The sequence below is a fragment of the Hyperolius riggenbachi genome, chromosome 11 (assembly GCF_040937935.1).
Source record: "Hyperolius riggenbachi isolate aHypRig1 chromosome 11, aHypRig1.pri, whole genome shotgun sequence".
In the NCBI taxonomy this organism is placed as follows: Eukaryota; Metazoa; Chordata; class Amphibia; order Anura; family Hyperoliidae; genus Hyperolius; species Hyperolius riggenbachi.
Window position 1 is genome coordinate 177,102,344 of NC_090656.1, and position 16,559 is coordinate 177,118,902.

The 16,559-nt window shown below is 41.2% G+C and overlaps 1 protein-coding gene across 1 annotated transcript in view; it reads right to left on the minus strand.

Moving 5' to 3' along the window:
- The window catches only part of CHD9 (chromodomain helicase DNA binding protein 9), a 246,922-nt gene that overhangs the window by 62,432 nt on the left and 167,931 nt on the right, over positions 1-16,559 (minus strand). The window contains 6 exon segments of the mRNA XM_068259704.1: positions 3,543-3,742; positions 3,918-4,114; positions 5,493-5,603; positions 7,095-7,274; positions 11,250-11,417; positions 14,201-14,396. Of these exon segments, the coding sequence (XP_068115805.1) occupies positions 3,543-3,742; positions 3,918-4,114; positions 5,493-5,603; positions 7,095-7,274; positions 11,250-11,417; positions 14,201-14,396 (1,052 nt within the window).

A 16,559-nucleotide genomic window follows, 5' to 3' on the forward strand; every position in this document is an offset into this window, starting at 1 on the left:
TCTTCATGGGCAGAGAATCACTAATCTAAACTTGCTTCTCCCCTACAGCCCATTCTTTTTTTAACTAGCTTTACTCCTCCATCTGACAGCAAGCAACAGAGCAGAAAAAAGAGAAATGAATAAATATCAAAGATTGGATCTATTTCTCTCAAATTCAATAGGAATAGTACTTAGAGTGAACCTGAAGTGAGTGGCATATGTAGGCTGCCATATTTATTTACCATTTAGCAACACCAGTTACTTGGCCGTCCTGCTGATCATTCATGCATCAGTAGAATCACACACCTGAAACAAGCATGCACCTAATCGAGTCAGACTTCAGTCAGAGACATCTAGACTGCATGTTTGTATGGCTAAAAGAATAATGCTGCGTACATACGTATGATCACAAAGGCGATCGTTAAGGTGAGGGAGGGCATGGATTTCTTCCAGCTCACTGTCCTCTCCATCGTTCACTGCTCTGTCATCCCTCCTCCACCTCCATAGCAACAGAACTGTACAGGACCGAACTGTCGCCAGAAGGATAGAGTCCCAAATCATGCCAGGCATCACTTCTCATAGGTGTGTACCCAGTGGTGTAGCCAGGGTATTTGGCACCTGGTGCTGATTATTTACTGATACCTCTAAGTGCGTTGTAGCAAAATTTGGGGGAAAAGGAGTGAGAACAGCATGCTGTTCTGCTCTGAAAAATGGGCGGGGTGGTGATTAGATGTGGGCCAAGCTAACTGTAATTTAGCAGTGTAACTTAAAGACAGTGGGTCTGGAGTTTCCTCCCAAAAACAGGTACAGTGACCCTAAAAGTAATTAGACAGCAATTTCACCCCAAAGAAAAAAAAGCCACACGCATAAGAAAGCAGTTTTTCCCCCATGATGTGATGGAATGGGAGAGTTGCAGACGATAAAATCACCAGATAGACAGATAGAAAGGGTAGGCAGAGAGACAAAAGGTGAAATACAGAGACTTTCTAAATAGCAAAAAATGTTTCCTTCCACACACAGACTATGTTCCCTTGTCCATTGTACCCTTGTAGGGACAAAAAAAGCACATCTGACAAGCTTTTGTATTTATATATGTTAATCAGGTCACCTCTCCGTTTTTTTTTCTTTAATGACCTTTCTTGGGTTGCAGTTATTCAACTGCATCAAATGGGATGTATACAAAAGCACTTCTTTCAAGGTTGAGATTTAACGTTTAATGGCCTGAACATAAGCAGGTTACAGATAACTGTAGAAAGCTGTGTCTATGGTTCCCACAAAGCAGTCAGAAAAATGTAAACATTTCTCAAACATATAACACACTACAGGAGCAGATACAGTAGCTAAGATTCCTATTTTTACAGTATTATTTTGTCTAGTCTGCAATAGCAGTATGCTATATATGTATTTTTTAATTTGATAAGTTTGTAGGGCAAGTTATGCTGTTACAGCCTGTTAGGTGAGGACTATGCTGCTGTATTCCTCCACTTATAAATATAGGGAGGTCTGATAGATATGTTCTATATAGGCTCTCATTCCTTTACTTATTAATAATGTATTAGCAGGAGCTGGGGAAGCATGCGTTTGTCCTAAATCTAAGGAGCTCCGAAATTATGTATTTATATTTCTATGGTGACAGTTGAGTAGCACGGCTGTCACTGGTAAGCCACTAGATATCAGATCATCATTATCGCTTTACAGCAAGCTGAAGTCTGCTTATGCTCTATTTTCCTTAGCACTTGTCACCTCACAAATAAGAACGCTCTGATGTTTGAATGGTGCTAATGTAAATTAACAAAAACTTTATCCTGGAGATGAACCCAGTCTCTCATTACTGTCGCCATGGAAACTATAAATAGCCTTTAGGAGATATATAGCTGCAGAACAATAAATGGCATGAATGGAGGAGGCAGGAGCACCCTAGTTTCATTTGAGCAGCAAATTAAAGTGTATATTTCTTATGGACTATAGCGAAAATAAGCATATTAAAAAATAAAATAAAAACACAACTTTAAAGACATGGTATACTGATTACACACCCTGTTTTAATATAATAACTTATCACGTCCACAATGTAAAATATAACCTGCTAATATGTGCCTAAACTGATAGTAAACTACCTGCAGTGTGTGCTGATCCCTATTTAAATAAATAGCTTTCTAAAGTATTGACATTGCTTATAAAATGCTTTCTTCTGATCAGCATTACATGAGGAAAATAAGATGCTGATTTTGTCACCTTGCATGCAGTTTAGAGCTGGGTCAATTCAAGCTTGCAGTAAGTGTATTTGCTGATCCATTTCAAGGCTGCATTTAATTATGCATGCAAGCTGGAAAAGCTAGCATGTCACTGATGAGGGCTCAATGGACGCCTGCACAAACACTAGATTGTAGGCCGAGATGGCCAGATAGAAAGAAGCGGAACAGTCTAGTATTAGTTTCCTTTCGTTTCCACTTTCCTACATTTGTAATCAGTTGCACATATCAGCAACAATTGTTGTTGGTTTTTCACACCCATGCCGAAGCATGGGTGGAAAAGAGGATTTACCTACTTAAGAGGGAAGTCTGTGAATCCTATAGAGGCTTTCCTGGTCATCCTCGCTCCTGTCACCACTTGCTCCTCTTCTGAAGCCTTGCTCCTCTTCTGGAACAAGCTCGGCCGTGCTGAGCAGTAGCACGGAGCCGCTTTGGCTTACTGTGCAGGCGCGGCTGTACTCATGCAGGCACAGTACTGCCACACTCATACCTGAAGAGAATTGCAGTCCCATTGTTCCTTGGCAACGAGGACCAGAGGATGGCGTGGGAAGCCTCTATAGGATTCAGCTTCCCTCTTCTTAAAGAGGAGCTGTTAGGTAAAGGGTCTCAGAGAAAATAAACACATATATCAGTAGCTAAATATTGGCTGTACTTACATTACATATGCATTTCACTGTCCACGTTTGTACTTCACAGAATTTTTATATAGTATATGCAGAGAATGATGCTCCTGACAGCTCATGGCAGGTTCCATGTTTTTCTGTCTTCTATGAAGCCAAATGTGTCGTCATGTCCTGCCTGCTTCCTGATCACAGAAAAGCTCGTACTGAATAACAGTGTGCAGTGAATATTAATTAGCCATGTGGCTAGGAACAATAGCTGACTCCTGCAGTGTACTCTGCCCGGAGATTTATCAGTGCTACGCGCTGGACTGATTACAGGCTGCTGTAACATCTCATTAGCAGCCGAGGGGAGGGCCCCAGAATGCTTTGCAGTATAGTATGCGGCTTGCGTCCTCTTGGGTCTAACAGCTTTGCTGATAAGCACACATCAAAGGTAAGAGAGATTTTTATCTTCACTAATGCCTTTTTGGCTTCCTTCTAAACTGTTTAACACAGGAGAATAGAGGTTTAAATTAGCTTCTGCAGCCTGACAGTTACTCTTTAAGCAAGTAAGTGCTTTTGTACCAGAGGTTTGCCTCAGGTACACTTTAAATAAATATTTTCCATCAATCCTAACAACATGTAAAGCTAAACAGATGGGAGTGCTTATATCTCAAAGGTGGGATCTCACTTGAAGTTCAGGGCTTACCAAGATGGTTCTGCAGTTCTCGTGTCTGGCCATCCTCTGTTGGAGTGATGAGGTCCCATATGAAGCTTTTGATCTTCTCATCTCCCCGATAATGCACAAGACAGTAAGCCAGCAAAGCCCTACAGATGATTTCAACGTCTTGCTCATTTAGCTGCCTCTTGAAACGGCCATGAGACAGGATGTCCCTCCATCTTCCCCACCTGGATAAATCATATACAAATTCACCAATGTCAACAAACCCACATCTCTATGAACCAGAAGTTCTTACCTACTTATATGTACGAATATTCAGATCTCTAAAATTAATTTCTAGAACTACAGAATAACCAGTTTTGTAATATAATCGCTGTGGTGTTTCTAGTATGAAACCCTTACCCATACACCAGAAGATTCTTCTCCACGCGGAAACATTCCGTCCTTCCATAGCCATTGCATCGATCGTATGGTCTTCGAAGCTTTGGCTTGTCATCTCCTTCACTCTCTGCTTCAGAGAGCTCAGCCAGTTCATCTTTAGTGGCACTAAAAGGTCGGGTTTGTTTACGGATTCTGGGTGTGTCTATAACCAGGCTGTTCTGTAGGTGGACCAAACCAAACAGGATTCAGGCATATAGCAGAATTTATATTAATGCACTGTAAAAGTCTACTGAAACTAAGTCCAAGCAAATACAGGCTGAAATGCAATACGTATTTAAATGTCTTTACTATAAAGACCTACAGTTCTGTCTAGCCAGTCCAACCATTCAGATGGCTCTGGACAGCCCAACTAGCAATCTAACTTCAATTTTCTCAATAGCATCCCAAGCAAATGTTACAGTTGAAAACTCAATTTTGTGAATTCTAGCTTAACTTAATGCAAACCCGGGACATTCTTAGGAAAAAAAAAAAAGTGGCATACTTACCTCGGTAAAGGGAGGCCTCTGGATCCTCCAGAGGCTTCCACTGTCTCCATCCACCTCGCCGTTTCAGCAGTGGGACCCCTGAAGCTCCTGGCCATGCTCCCGTACAAAAAAAGTGAGCGTGGTTGCACTACGCAGGCAAAAGACAGTCATGCCTGCGCAGTAGTATGGAGCTATGGCCTTGTTGGAAAACGCTAAGCCCGTTCGGTTCTGTGCTACTGCGCAGGTGGCAAGCCATCTACGCCTCAGCAGTGCAGCTGAGCTTCGTCGTCATCTATAGGCTTGGGGGGAGTCCTAATGCCGAGGCAGAGAGGGAAAGTAAAACCTTTGGATTTAGAGGCAAGTACCCAAATTGGGTACTTTTCGTCCCTTCATGTACACTTTAAAAATGGGATCCAAAAGCTTTAGGTTCTTCCTGACCTCAGAAACGGATGAACTTTCATTTAGTTCATTTCTGCTGGTTGGTCACATCTGCTGTAATCCAACAATAACAAATGCGCAAGGCAGAAACCCGAGGTGCCACTAGCTACATCACCACTAAATACAGGTAATTTAGTGTAAACTGGACGCAAAGATCTGAACGTTCAGAAGAACCAGAACGGTTCAGTCTGGAATAAATGAGAAGGTGTAAAGTTCCAGACGATCCAGTGTCCAAGTTATGTGGTAGGAAATGCCAAACTGGCAAGTCAACTCATTTCTAGTGAGAACATATTGGCTGAATGGACCGAGAAAAGCAGCAACCATGTAATCAATCATCACTGTGGTCTTTCTGCCCTTCCTTCTCCCGGTTTTATTGCTGCTGTACATGGAATTATTTCAGATCTATGTAACAAGACACATAATACTTCGGAATAAATAACTTGGTTTATCGGGTTACATTTATGCTTCAATGAAGTGCAGCTTTAAATAATAAAATACCATTTGTGTTGCAAGTTCCTGTTGCAAGTTCATGCTTATAAATGTGTGTACCATTTCTGAATCCACAAATTGTAATCCTCATTAAAAACAAAGAAAACACTTTTGTCCATGATGAACTGCATCAAAGTGTACTTACTCGGCCACTAACTGAGTCAATGTCAATTTCAGCCTTTTTGGCCCATTTCTGCCAGAAGTTTGGATCATCCAGTGAGATGTCTGTTCTATTACCAGAAGCTACAAAACTGGCCTGGAGACAACAAAACAATGTATGTGACAAGGGCATGCCTACAACATAGACTTTCAAAAGTTAAAAAAAAAAGAAAAAAAAGTTTATTGATCAATGCATATACAATAAACAAGGACCTTGTCAACGTAAATAGTTTACAGAGGGTGTAAAAGTGACAAGCACACCACCATATATTTCACTGTCTGACCTGTAAGTACAACTCGGCACATTTAGTAAAAAGAAGAAACAAAAAAACACTTCATAATCTAATCCACAAAAGGAACTTTGTATATATAAAAAAAAGCATTATAATAAGATGTTATTATAATGCTCATTTGTGTTATCTACAAGTTACATCCAACAAGGAAGTTGTAGAGCACACCTGAGCAAACAGGGGTGTGAATATACCATAGATGCTTACCTCCAGAGGCCTCCCACGTCATCCCGAAGACTGCTTCTCGCAGGGACACTCTGAAAGCTTGCAGACTTGTACTTAAACTATTGCGGCCACACTGTGCAGGCGCATACACAGTAAAGGGACCTATACACTTAACGATTTTCCCGCCGATATAAAGCAGATTCGATCACGGTGATTGAATCTGCTGTGAAATAGTTGCGCAAACATTCACCGAACTATTGATTTCCCTCCAAAATCGTTCCAGTCGATCCATCCACACGGAAGATTTCGCTCGATCGCCGGTGGGTCGGGAGTGCGTCGATAGCGGCGTTCGAATGTCCGACGACCGACGTTAGCGGCAATACATTACCTGATCCGGCTGGCGCGTGTCCCCTTCTCTCTCCCCTGTCCCTTCTCCGCACTGGGCTCCGGCTGGCGTCACTTGCTTCCTGTCCTGACAGTAAGTTTAAACAGTAGAGCGCCCTCTACTGTTTAAACTTCCCCCGCCAGGAAGTAAAGTGAAGCTGGAGCCCAGAGCGGAGAAGAGACAGCGGAGACCGGGGGACTCGCGCCGGCCGGATCAGGTAATTTATCCTGGGGTTGGGGCGGCAGCAGCTCCACAGATTGTGAATCGGTTTCATAGTGAAATCTATTCAAAATCTGTTCGCAGTGTAGGCAGCCAATATACTCTCTTTGATCAGATTCGATCACAGAGGGATCTATCTGTGGGTCGATCTGGTGGCAATCGACCAGTGTATGGCAGCCTTAACATGGAGCAGCTGTGGCTTTTGCAGAAAAAGCCAAACCCGATCAGCTCTGTGCTACTTCACCAGTGCAGTGTGACTGTGCTCCATCGACAGGTCTTTGTTGATGAAGTTTGGGAGGGTAAGGAGGTGGCAGGAAGTTCTGGCAATTGGGCAGTTGTTTTCCTTACAGGTACACTTTAAAATATATGCCAAGAATGGCCAGGCTAATGATCCATCATACTAGGTTGTAACAAACAGTTAAACATATTTCATTGCTCACTTTCCTTGACAAAGCTTTACTCAAGGTATACAAGTATCTCAAGAACACACCCTTACGCTAGAAATGTTCTATCCAGGCATGAATCATACCTTAGCAAATGTTGAGCCTCTTCCCTCAGATTCTATGGTGATTGTCTTCGTCCTCCGCTGAAGTATCTGGTCAATATCTTCTTCACAAAACTTTGATCCTTCGTCTTCCTCATCCATGATTGCTCCATAGGCCCCACGTCTAAGAAGGTCTTCGATCTCTTTCTTTGAAAGCTGCTGGATCTGGCCACAGAAAACAATATTTGTCTTTACAACTGTTGTAACTTTTTTCAATGTACGGAGTCATCTGTCACTATAGGCAACTTGATATTTGCAATCCCTACAGGAGGTCAGACACCAAGTAAGCAGATCTTTTTTTCCAAGCACATTCATATTTGTTCCAAACTATGCTCATCAACCTAATGGTGGCTATACATGGTACAATAAAAACGTTTGATTATCCCATTTATTCGATCTAAATGATTGCATCAAACGAAAGTTGAAAATATTTTTTTTTCGATCAAGAAATTTGAACGATTATCCGTTTTGTTGTTTTTTTTTTAGAAAAATCAGATCAGACATGCTGGAAAAATCTTTATATTCGATATAACGGAATGATCAAATTAAATTATCTAATAAAAAAAAAAATGAAAAATTGTACCATGTATCTTAAGTTCCAGATTAGAGATAATGAGACTAGAAGGATTTCAAGTCAAACACCTAGATCATAGAGTCCCTCTATAGAGATGATATACTTGTTTATCTTTCCAGACCCACCACTTCCCTACCAACACTATAGAAAATAATCAACTTTGGACATTTTCAGAGAAAAACAGGAAAGGGTTGAAGAACAGAAATGTGAGCCTGAGAAGAAACTAAAACCAAACAGTGCAGGTAGAAAAAAGCAGCAACTCTGAAGGCCGGGACTCATAAGATCAGGATTCAGAAGTGGTTGCCGACTGTGCAGCCCTCAAAAGTCAGCCTAGGATTCAGGGGCAATTCTAGACGGAGATCCCTGATTAAAGGCATGGCTAAACGGGTTCACTCTGTATTGCTATTATTAAATACTAGTGACCTTAGCCCGTTTAAAAACGGGCTAGGTCTGTCAGTAATCCGCCATGCGCGCGCACGCTGCCCGCCGCGCACACGACCACCCCTTCTGGCACCGGCCTCCTCCGGCTTTCGGCAGTGTCTCTGCGTCTTGTCCCTGCACATGCACAGTGCAAAACGCTCAAACGTAGCACTTTTCAAATCGCTAGGGTAATAAAAGTCTATGGGCCCGTTCTCATATGGGCGATTTGCGATAATCGCCACAAATTGCCCAAAACCGCTAAACGCAAACACATAGGCTGCACCATTTTCAGACGATTTCTCGGCGATCGCGTTTTAGTGCTATAGAAGTGCAAAGCGTGATTGCTAAAAAAATCGCCAGGTGTGAATGGTGATTTTTTTGCGTTGATCGCCAAAAAACGCCAGAGCAATACGCTTTGATGAGCCCTAAGGGATCTTTTCCACGAAGAAACGCAGTTGCAATTTTTTCTATTTATCACTAATGCAATTCCACCATGATCCATTGGGTGTACTGCACGATTTTGGTTTAGGATGAGATTACTGATAGGAGGAAAAATGGCTGGAAAAAAAGTCTTGCTGCTATGAACAGATTAATCTGTCCCGTCATGGAAGTCCGTCATTACACCAAATTTAAAGTGTCATAATGTGTGGACATTGTAATATGTATACTATAAAGACACACCTGAAAAGATTTTTACTGCTAACCTCTAAATACACTAAACAAATACAAAGTTGATTAGTAGAGGGGGAAGGGTACAAATCAAGGATATCCATTTACTTAGCGCTCAACTTCTTGCAAGTAAGACACATACTCTGACTCTTAGTAGAAACTAAAAGTTCACTTTGCTCCTTTAATGCTGGGAATACACTGTTCGTTTTTGTGCGTTTTTGCTCTTGATCGCTTTTGCTGCTCGATTTCGCTCTCGATTCTTATCTTACTCTTATTTTTCTTATCTTTTTCCATTCACTTTTATCAGAAATCGAGCAGCAACACAATCGAAAGTGAGATTGGACATGCCGGAAATTATCTATCGACCCATCAAAACAGCTACAAAACAAACCGGGTTTTCCCGGCATAACAGCCGATTGGATTAACGGCTACAATTTAAATTCTCCAGAACTTGACTGGCTATTAGAAGTGAAAGCAAATGAACTAATGAAAATGTATATTTATTGCCTAGTACACACCATACAATTCTCTGTAACGTTTACCTGCCAGATAGATAATTTCCAACATGTTGGACATTATCTATCTAATCATCTATCTGCCCAGCAATCAAGCATTGTTCTACTCAGCAGGAGATAATCAGAAGAGAATGTACCAGAGATAATGACCAGTCTCTACCAGTACTTTACAGAAAATAATCTAATTACAGAAAATTGTACAGAAAATCGAACAGAAAACTGTATGGTGTGTACCAGGCAGGGCTGTGGAGTCGGAGTCGTGGAGTCGGAGTCGTGGAGTCGGGCAATTTTGGGTGCCTGGAGTCGGAGTCGGGAAAAAATGCACCGACTCCGACTCCTAATGAATTTGTAACTGTAATTAAAATAGAAAATATGATAAAATGTTCTATTTCTCAGATAATAGTCATTAAAAATAATGTATATATACAGTATATATACAGTAATAGCTGTGCTTAGTCCACAAAAATGAAATAAACCAATCAAAATGAGTTACTTGTGCTTCAATAAAGCAGTCCCCGTATTTTTAAGGTCAGATATACACATCTGATTGTGACTGTATATATGATGTGTACACAGGAATCTCTTATATATACTAAATAACATCTATGCTGTAAGAATAAAGCCTGATGTGTAGCTGTGTCACTAATAGAGATGGTCAATGCGATGGAAATAATTCTGCACTGATGCTGATTTATGCAAATGTATGCACTCCTTTTGCTGATGAAATCAAATAATTTGATATGTTGTTAAAATTTGGTTTGGTGACTACAAATTAAAGGGTACCTGAGACGGATGAAAAGTAAAGTGTTATACATACCTGAGGCTTCTTCCAGCCCCCTTCAGGCTAATCAGTCCCTCGCTGTCCTCCACCACCCGGATCTTCTGATATGAGTCCTGGTAATTCAGCCAGTCAGCGCTGTCCGGCCGCATGCCGCTCCCACAGCCAGGAACATTCTGCACCTGCGCAATAGTGCTGCACAGGTGTAGTATGCTCCCGGCGGCGGAGTGTGTGCATGCGCACTACGCCCGACTGGCTCAAGTACCTGGACTCATAGCAGAAGATCCAGGTGATGGAGGAGGACAACGAGGGACTGATTATCCTGAAGGCGGCTGGAGGAAGCCCCAGGTATGTATAAAAAACTTTAATTTCATCTGTCTCAGGTTTACTTTGTTACACAGTAGTACTATACTCTCCACAGAGCTGCAGGGAATCCACTGAGAATGCTGTGCACATTGAACACAGAGGTGTTGTCTGTCACCCATAAACCTTGTTCAGATTGTGCATGAAGAATGTGTAATAGAGGAAGAATCTCCTCATTCCCCTGCAGAGTACCTGCACATCATTCTTACATGTACCCACACTTACATTGCCTAGGGCCTGATATATGTTCTTTGTTCCGGTTTGTACCTTTTACAAGTACTCTTACCAAGGACTAGTTTTAGTCTAAAGGGAATAAATATAGTAGTCTACATATCCTTCTCACTTCAGTTGTCTTGTAAAATTCCTAAGCGTTGGCAGTTAAGAGACAAATTTCACGTTACATACTTTTAATCAACAAAATTGTAATATGCAAATTAGAGGAGTCGGAGTCGAGGAGTCGGAGTCGGTGGAATCCTAAACTGAGGAGTCGGAGGATTTTTGGACCGACTCCACAGCCCTGGTACCAGGCATATCACATCAGAGCCCCAGTCTCCTGTGCTCTTAGTGAGTACGCAACACACTACGGCAGGAGGAGGCGTCCCAAAATTATAAAACTAATAAAATCAGTCTAAAAGGTGAGCTTCACTTACCTTGCTAATGACACTTATGACCAGAAAAGGCATTTATTAGAAAACACTTCACAACGCGTTTCATGGATCATAGCCTTCAGGTCAATATCAGGGAAGTGCACCCCATAGGCAGCACTGAAAAGAATGCAGCCTGCATCAGTTACAATCAATTTTAGACAAGCAACTACTTACCCCGCCAACACTATTTTCTCTTCCGCTCATACTTTGTAGGACAGCTTTGTCTAAGCCCAGCTTTAGACTGGCGCGGTCAAACATTTCCCGTTCATAAGAGTTTCTGGTTATTAATCTGTAAACCTTCACTGCTTTGTCCTGGCCAATCCTGTGACACCTGGCCTGGGCCTGTGAAATCAAATCAAAAGTATGAGGGACTCAAAGCGAACCGGTTATGACTGAAACCTGGACATCAGTGTAGCGGACTTCTTTCAGTTGCTAGTTCCCTCATATCATTTTATCCTGTGAACTGACAGAAGAACTACTCTTAAGCAGTGTAAAGAATTTAACCACTTTGCATTCAGACCTCGTTTCCCACTTATGGACCAGAGCAGTTTTTACAGTCTAGCTATGTCCTTATTTAATCAGCAATAACGTTATCCCTACTTATGACACAGAAATGAAATATATATATATATATATATTGTTTTTTCAAAACAAACTAGGCTTTTATTGTATACAATTTTTATCCTCAAACAATTTTGTTTTCCATGAATTTTAATGGGAAAACTAGGTAAAAAATTGAAAAAACATTTCTCAGTTTTACCAATTCCAGTTTAAAAATAAAAACTGCTACCGTGTTTCCCCGAAAGTAAAACCTGTAAGACTTAGCAGATATCAAGCATCATGCTAGAAATATAAGTCCTCCCTGAATAAAAGCCCTAGTGGCAGCGGGAGTACCAACCCCCCAAGCCCCCCTTACGGTGCCGCATTACCTCCCGCCAGCCCCGCTTTTAGAAAGTTGCATCCCTGTGCTCATAGTCAGACCCCCGGTGGCAATTATTCAAACCGCAGATCAGCTGGAATCTGCTGTGAAGGCAGCTACATTCATTGTAACAGCGCCTCTGTATACAGACCCGTGGGGGTCTGACAATACATTAGGTGGGTCTGGTTTGGCTATATTTAAGGGGGGATCTGGCCATAAACAAGGGGATGGGAGATCTGGCCATAGACTAGGGGGATCTGGCTATACACAAGGGGTTTTTTGCTACCCCCACAAAATATAAGACCTCCCCGAAAATAAGCCCTACCACAATTTTTGAAGGAAAAAAAATATTATACGACAGTGTCTTATTTTTGGGGAAACGCTACTGTAGATAAACAACACAAATTTTGTTTGGGTATTCTTACCGCTTATCACAAAACTTTTTTAGTTTTTGTTCCTGTCACAATTTATGGTGAAGAGATTTGATACTGAAATAATGCTACAGAGTGTATTTTTCACTATGAACTGAGAAAATAAAAGTATTTTTAATGTAAAAAATCAATCATTAGCTCCGGAAACATACATTCCCGTTCATCAATTAGTGCTGCATCAGATAGTGCCAGAAATGTGCACAGGAGCAAGCCCAATCCTGCACAGCACTGCTTCTGCTACAAGACGTATATCTACTGACTCGTGGCTTAGATGAAGTCACAGAGGACGGAAGTATACTGTAGTGGTGGATAAAGTGGTTAAAACACTTTATCTGTCCGAAAACCACTCCCAATAAAAGGATGGTGCAAACAAACCCAAAAAGCTAATTATTTCTCCTCCTTTGGAGCCGAATGAACCAGATTTTACACCGCACTGCCATGGCTGTTATGCACGCTTCAAAGTTAAAATGTCATCTCTTAAACTGAAAATAATAATAAAAAGGGAAACCAGAAATGTTCTATAGATGATTGCTATTACACATACAACTTTTAAAGAGTAACTTTTAGGCATTATATGTGAAATCTATTTTCTATTTTAGCCTATTACATAGACAAAAAGGATGCTAATAAGGCAATGCAAATAGTTAAAATTATTCTTACTTTTTTTCCTAGAAAGATTTTCTCACCCCATGCCTGCAGGACGCAAGGCCGCAGAACAGAAATGACAGGCAGGCTGATTGGCTAAAGCCTCTGTCAATCACCTCTCTGCTCTGCGATTGGCCGCCTGCTCTCCCCTTGTCTGCGGTGGTTGTAGCCGCTGTAAGAGCGCACGGAGGGGGGCCAGAGGCTATCTCCTGTCACTGTCCTCTGCCCCCCTCCTCCAGTGTGATGTCTGCACCCCCCTTCTGCCCTTCTGCCGCCCGCCGCATTATCCTTCTTCCCCGCACAGAACTTTGGGGAAGGATAAAAGGCGGCGCACAGACTCCAGGAATAATGTTTCCAGGCGCTGCAGTTCCCCCCATACTCTCTGCACTGCCGCCGGTGGTAGTGCAGCAAGTATAGGGGGGGAACAGCAGCGCTTGGATCTATTATTAGGTGAGTCTTTGCTGTCTGCAGCTTTTCCTCCTCGCTTTGCTGAGAACAAGTGCGGTGAGGAGGGGGGTGCGGGGTTGGGGGAAGAATATACCGGAGGAAGCAAGATGGCCCCTGCCATGAAGAGAATGACCCTTTATTTATATTATAAAATTATATGGAAGGAAACCGAGGACAGTGCAATACATCTGTTATGTAAGTAGAGGAAGTATTTATCTACTTACATATGCGTTTTCTTTGGGGGACATGTTATTGCTAATAGTGCCTCTTTAACATGATTTTTATGCAAGTCAGTGGAAGGGGTTTAAAAAAAAAAGAAAAGAAAAAAAAGGCAAGTGCAGTGTCGAGGAATCACAAAGTGGTCTGTAGTGTGTCTTGGGCCTAAAGAAGAACTCCAGGCTAAAAAAATATTACCTTGGGTATAAAAAAATTCTTGAAGTTAATACTTTCACTCTTCTTTTGAATGGAATACTGGTTTTATCTTGCTTATAATGAGCTTTGATATATTGCTTGAAAACAGCATTTCTGCTTCTGAAACCACTGAGCACCACAGCTCAGAGTCCCCTGCTTGGCAAACCCGTCTGCACAAGGATCAATGGAGGTCATTCATGATCATTTTGGCTGACAGACCTGTACAGTGCGTAGTTAGCTAGAAGTCACTGGTGAAGAAACACACTACAAACCTGGAGGTCATTCTGTGGGTTCCAGTCAGAGTCGAATATGATACAGGTGTCGGCAGCAGTCAAGTTAATCCCCAGACCCCCTGCCCGGGTGCAGAGGAGGAACACAAAGCGGTCAGAATCTGGCTTACTGAAGCGATCAATAGCAGCTTGCCGGAGGTTTCCTCGGACTCTCCCATCAATGCGCTCATACAGATATCTGCAATAAGAAACAAGAAATGAAAAGATTACTACAAGCCACCCTCCAAACTTGAGGTAAAGAATGTATGAAAAATAGAGTGCAGAAATCAGAGTTTGAATTTAGTGAAAACTGCATGTCAACATGATCAGTAGTTCTAAGCTTTAGGCAGTTAAATTCAATCATGTTATTTGAAATAAATGAATAAAGTAAAGTAAGAGTAAACTGAGTTTTCCTCCTGATCAACAATCCATCTGTCACAATAAAAACAACAATAAAAAAAAGAACAGTTGAAAATAAAAATCAGCATATGAGACCATATTCTGCTCAATTAAAGGGAATCTGAAGCGAAAATAAACTTATGATACAATGATTTGTATGTGTAGTACAGCTAAGAAATAGAACATTAGCAGCAGAGATATGAGTGTAATATTGTTTCCAGTACAGTAGGAGTTAAGAAACTCCAGTTATCTATGTAGAAGAGCTTCACTGAACTCTCCTATTAAAGTAGCAGAGAGCTCTGTCTTCTGATGCTTATTATCTAAACTGTCTGTCACTGTATTTTGTTTTTTCAGCAGAGGAAAGTTCAAAAGATAATTAGCCTGCTATGAAATCATGAAGGGCCTGTTTCTAATCTGCAGAGTTTCCCCACAGGTAAATCGTGTGGGGAACCACTGCCATAGGAAACAATGGCGCTGCCAGCCGAACCGCTTGCGCTAGCGAATCCCATAGCTGTGCATGGCACAACTGATGGGATTTGTCTGCGTACCCGCAGCACAAGCAGTGCCATTGCATGTCTCGCAGCCGCGCGCGGCACAAGTGTAAGTGGGCCCTTAGAATGCTGAGTGTAGTGTGTAAACTGCAAATATTAGAGAATGATGCAATGTTATAAAAAAAAAACACTATATAACTGAAAGTAAAAATATGAGATTACTTTTTTGCTACTACTATTCTTTTAATTATCCGTACTACACAACCAATTCATTATATCATAATTTTTTCCCGCTTCAGTGTCACTTTAATAACTAAACACGCACACACACACACATATATGCGGATTTCCGCACTTTTTTGCTACTAATAATGCAAAAATCTGGGTATCAATCATTGTAAGAGAAATGGATGTGTGCTACAGAGATCTACAGCATAGTTTGAGAATCTTATGTTCTGTATATTTATATAGTATTTGATAAATAAATGCAGAAAAACAAAATGACCTCAATTCTGGTACGCTTACCGTCCGTTTTACCTCATAAGTGGTATTTTACCACATGAGGTAAAAGCAGTTTGCTATTCTGGTAGATTTTAGTCATAATTTATCTCATGCAGTAAATTAGGTCATAAAATGTGCAGTATTTTACCGAAAGTTGGAATTCTCATGAAAAATTGGGGGTGTGTTAGCACAATTTACCAATCAGTTTAGTGGAGTTTTTAGTGGAGTTCCTGTTCAGTTCCTATTTCTGTTTTAGTGGAATTCCTATTCAGGCTGTTTAATAGAGAAGAATAGTAGAAATAAAACCCCAAATATTTACTGGATTTTTTTTAATAGGGGATGCCTATAAATATGATTTCAATAGGTTGCTACATAATCAATTACACCTTCCCCCTCACAAAAAAAAATCCTTCCAAAGAGCATCCTAGGTTATGGAAGTCAATAAAATACTATTATTATTTGCCATTGAAATACCGCACGTTACTGCATTTTCTACACGTTTTACCGTATTTTCAGAGATGCGGAACAATCTTTCAGGGTTTCAGAATCCCAAAAAAGAGGGAAATACCACATGAGGTATTTTACAGACAAAAAAATTATATTTACGTCACATAGCTACCAGAATTGAGGCTAATGAAGCAATACAAAGATTCCCTCTTAGTGTAAAGAAATAGGTAAATATTCATACCCAACTACCCACTCTTGCATCCTCCAATAACTTCATCCATACAGTTTCTCACAAACTACCAGTCACATATGTACATACATGGAATAAGCATCATCCTCCCTCCTCTTTCTTCTCTCCTCAGTATCCTCCATATTGTCCTCATAGCTACAAGTTGATTTGACACTGTCTCATCCATACCCATCATAGGGCTTTCACACAGGTCTTCCATTCTCATTAGCCATTGCAAAGGCTGGGAATTCAGAATTTTTCCAGTATTTTGCGATTAAGTTTTTAACCATTTATG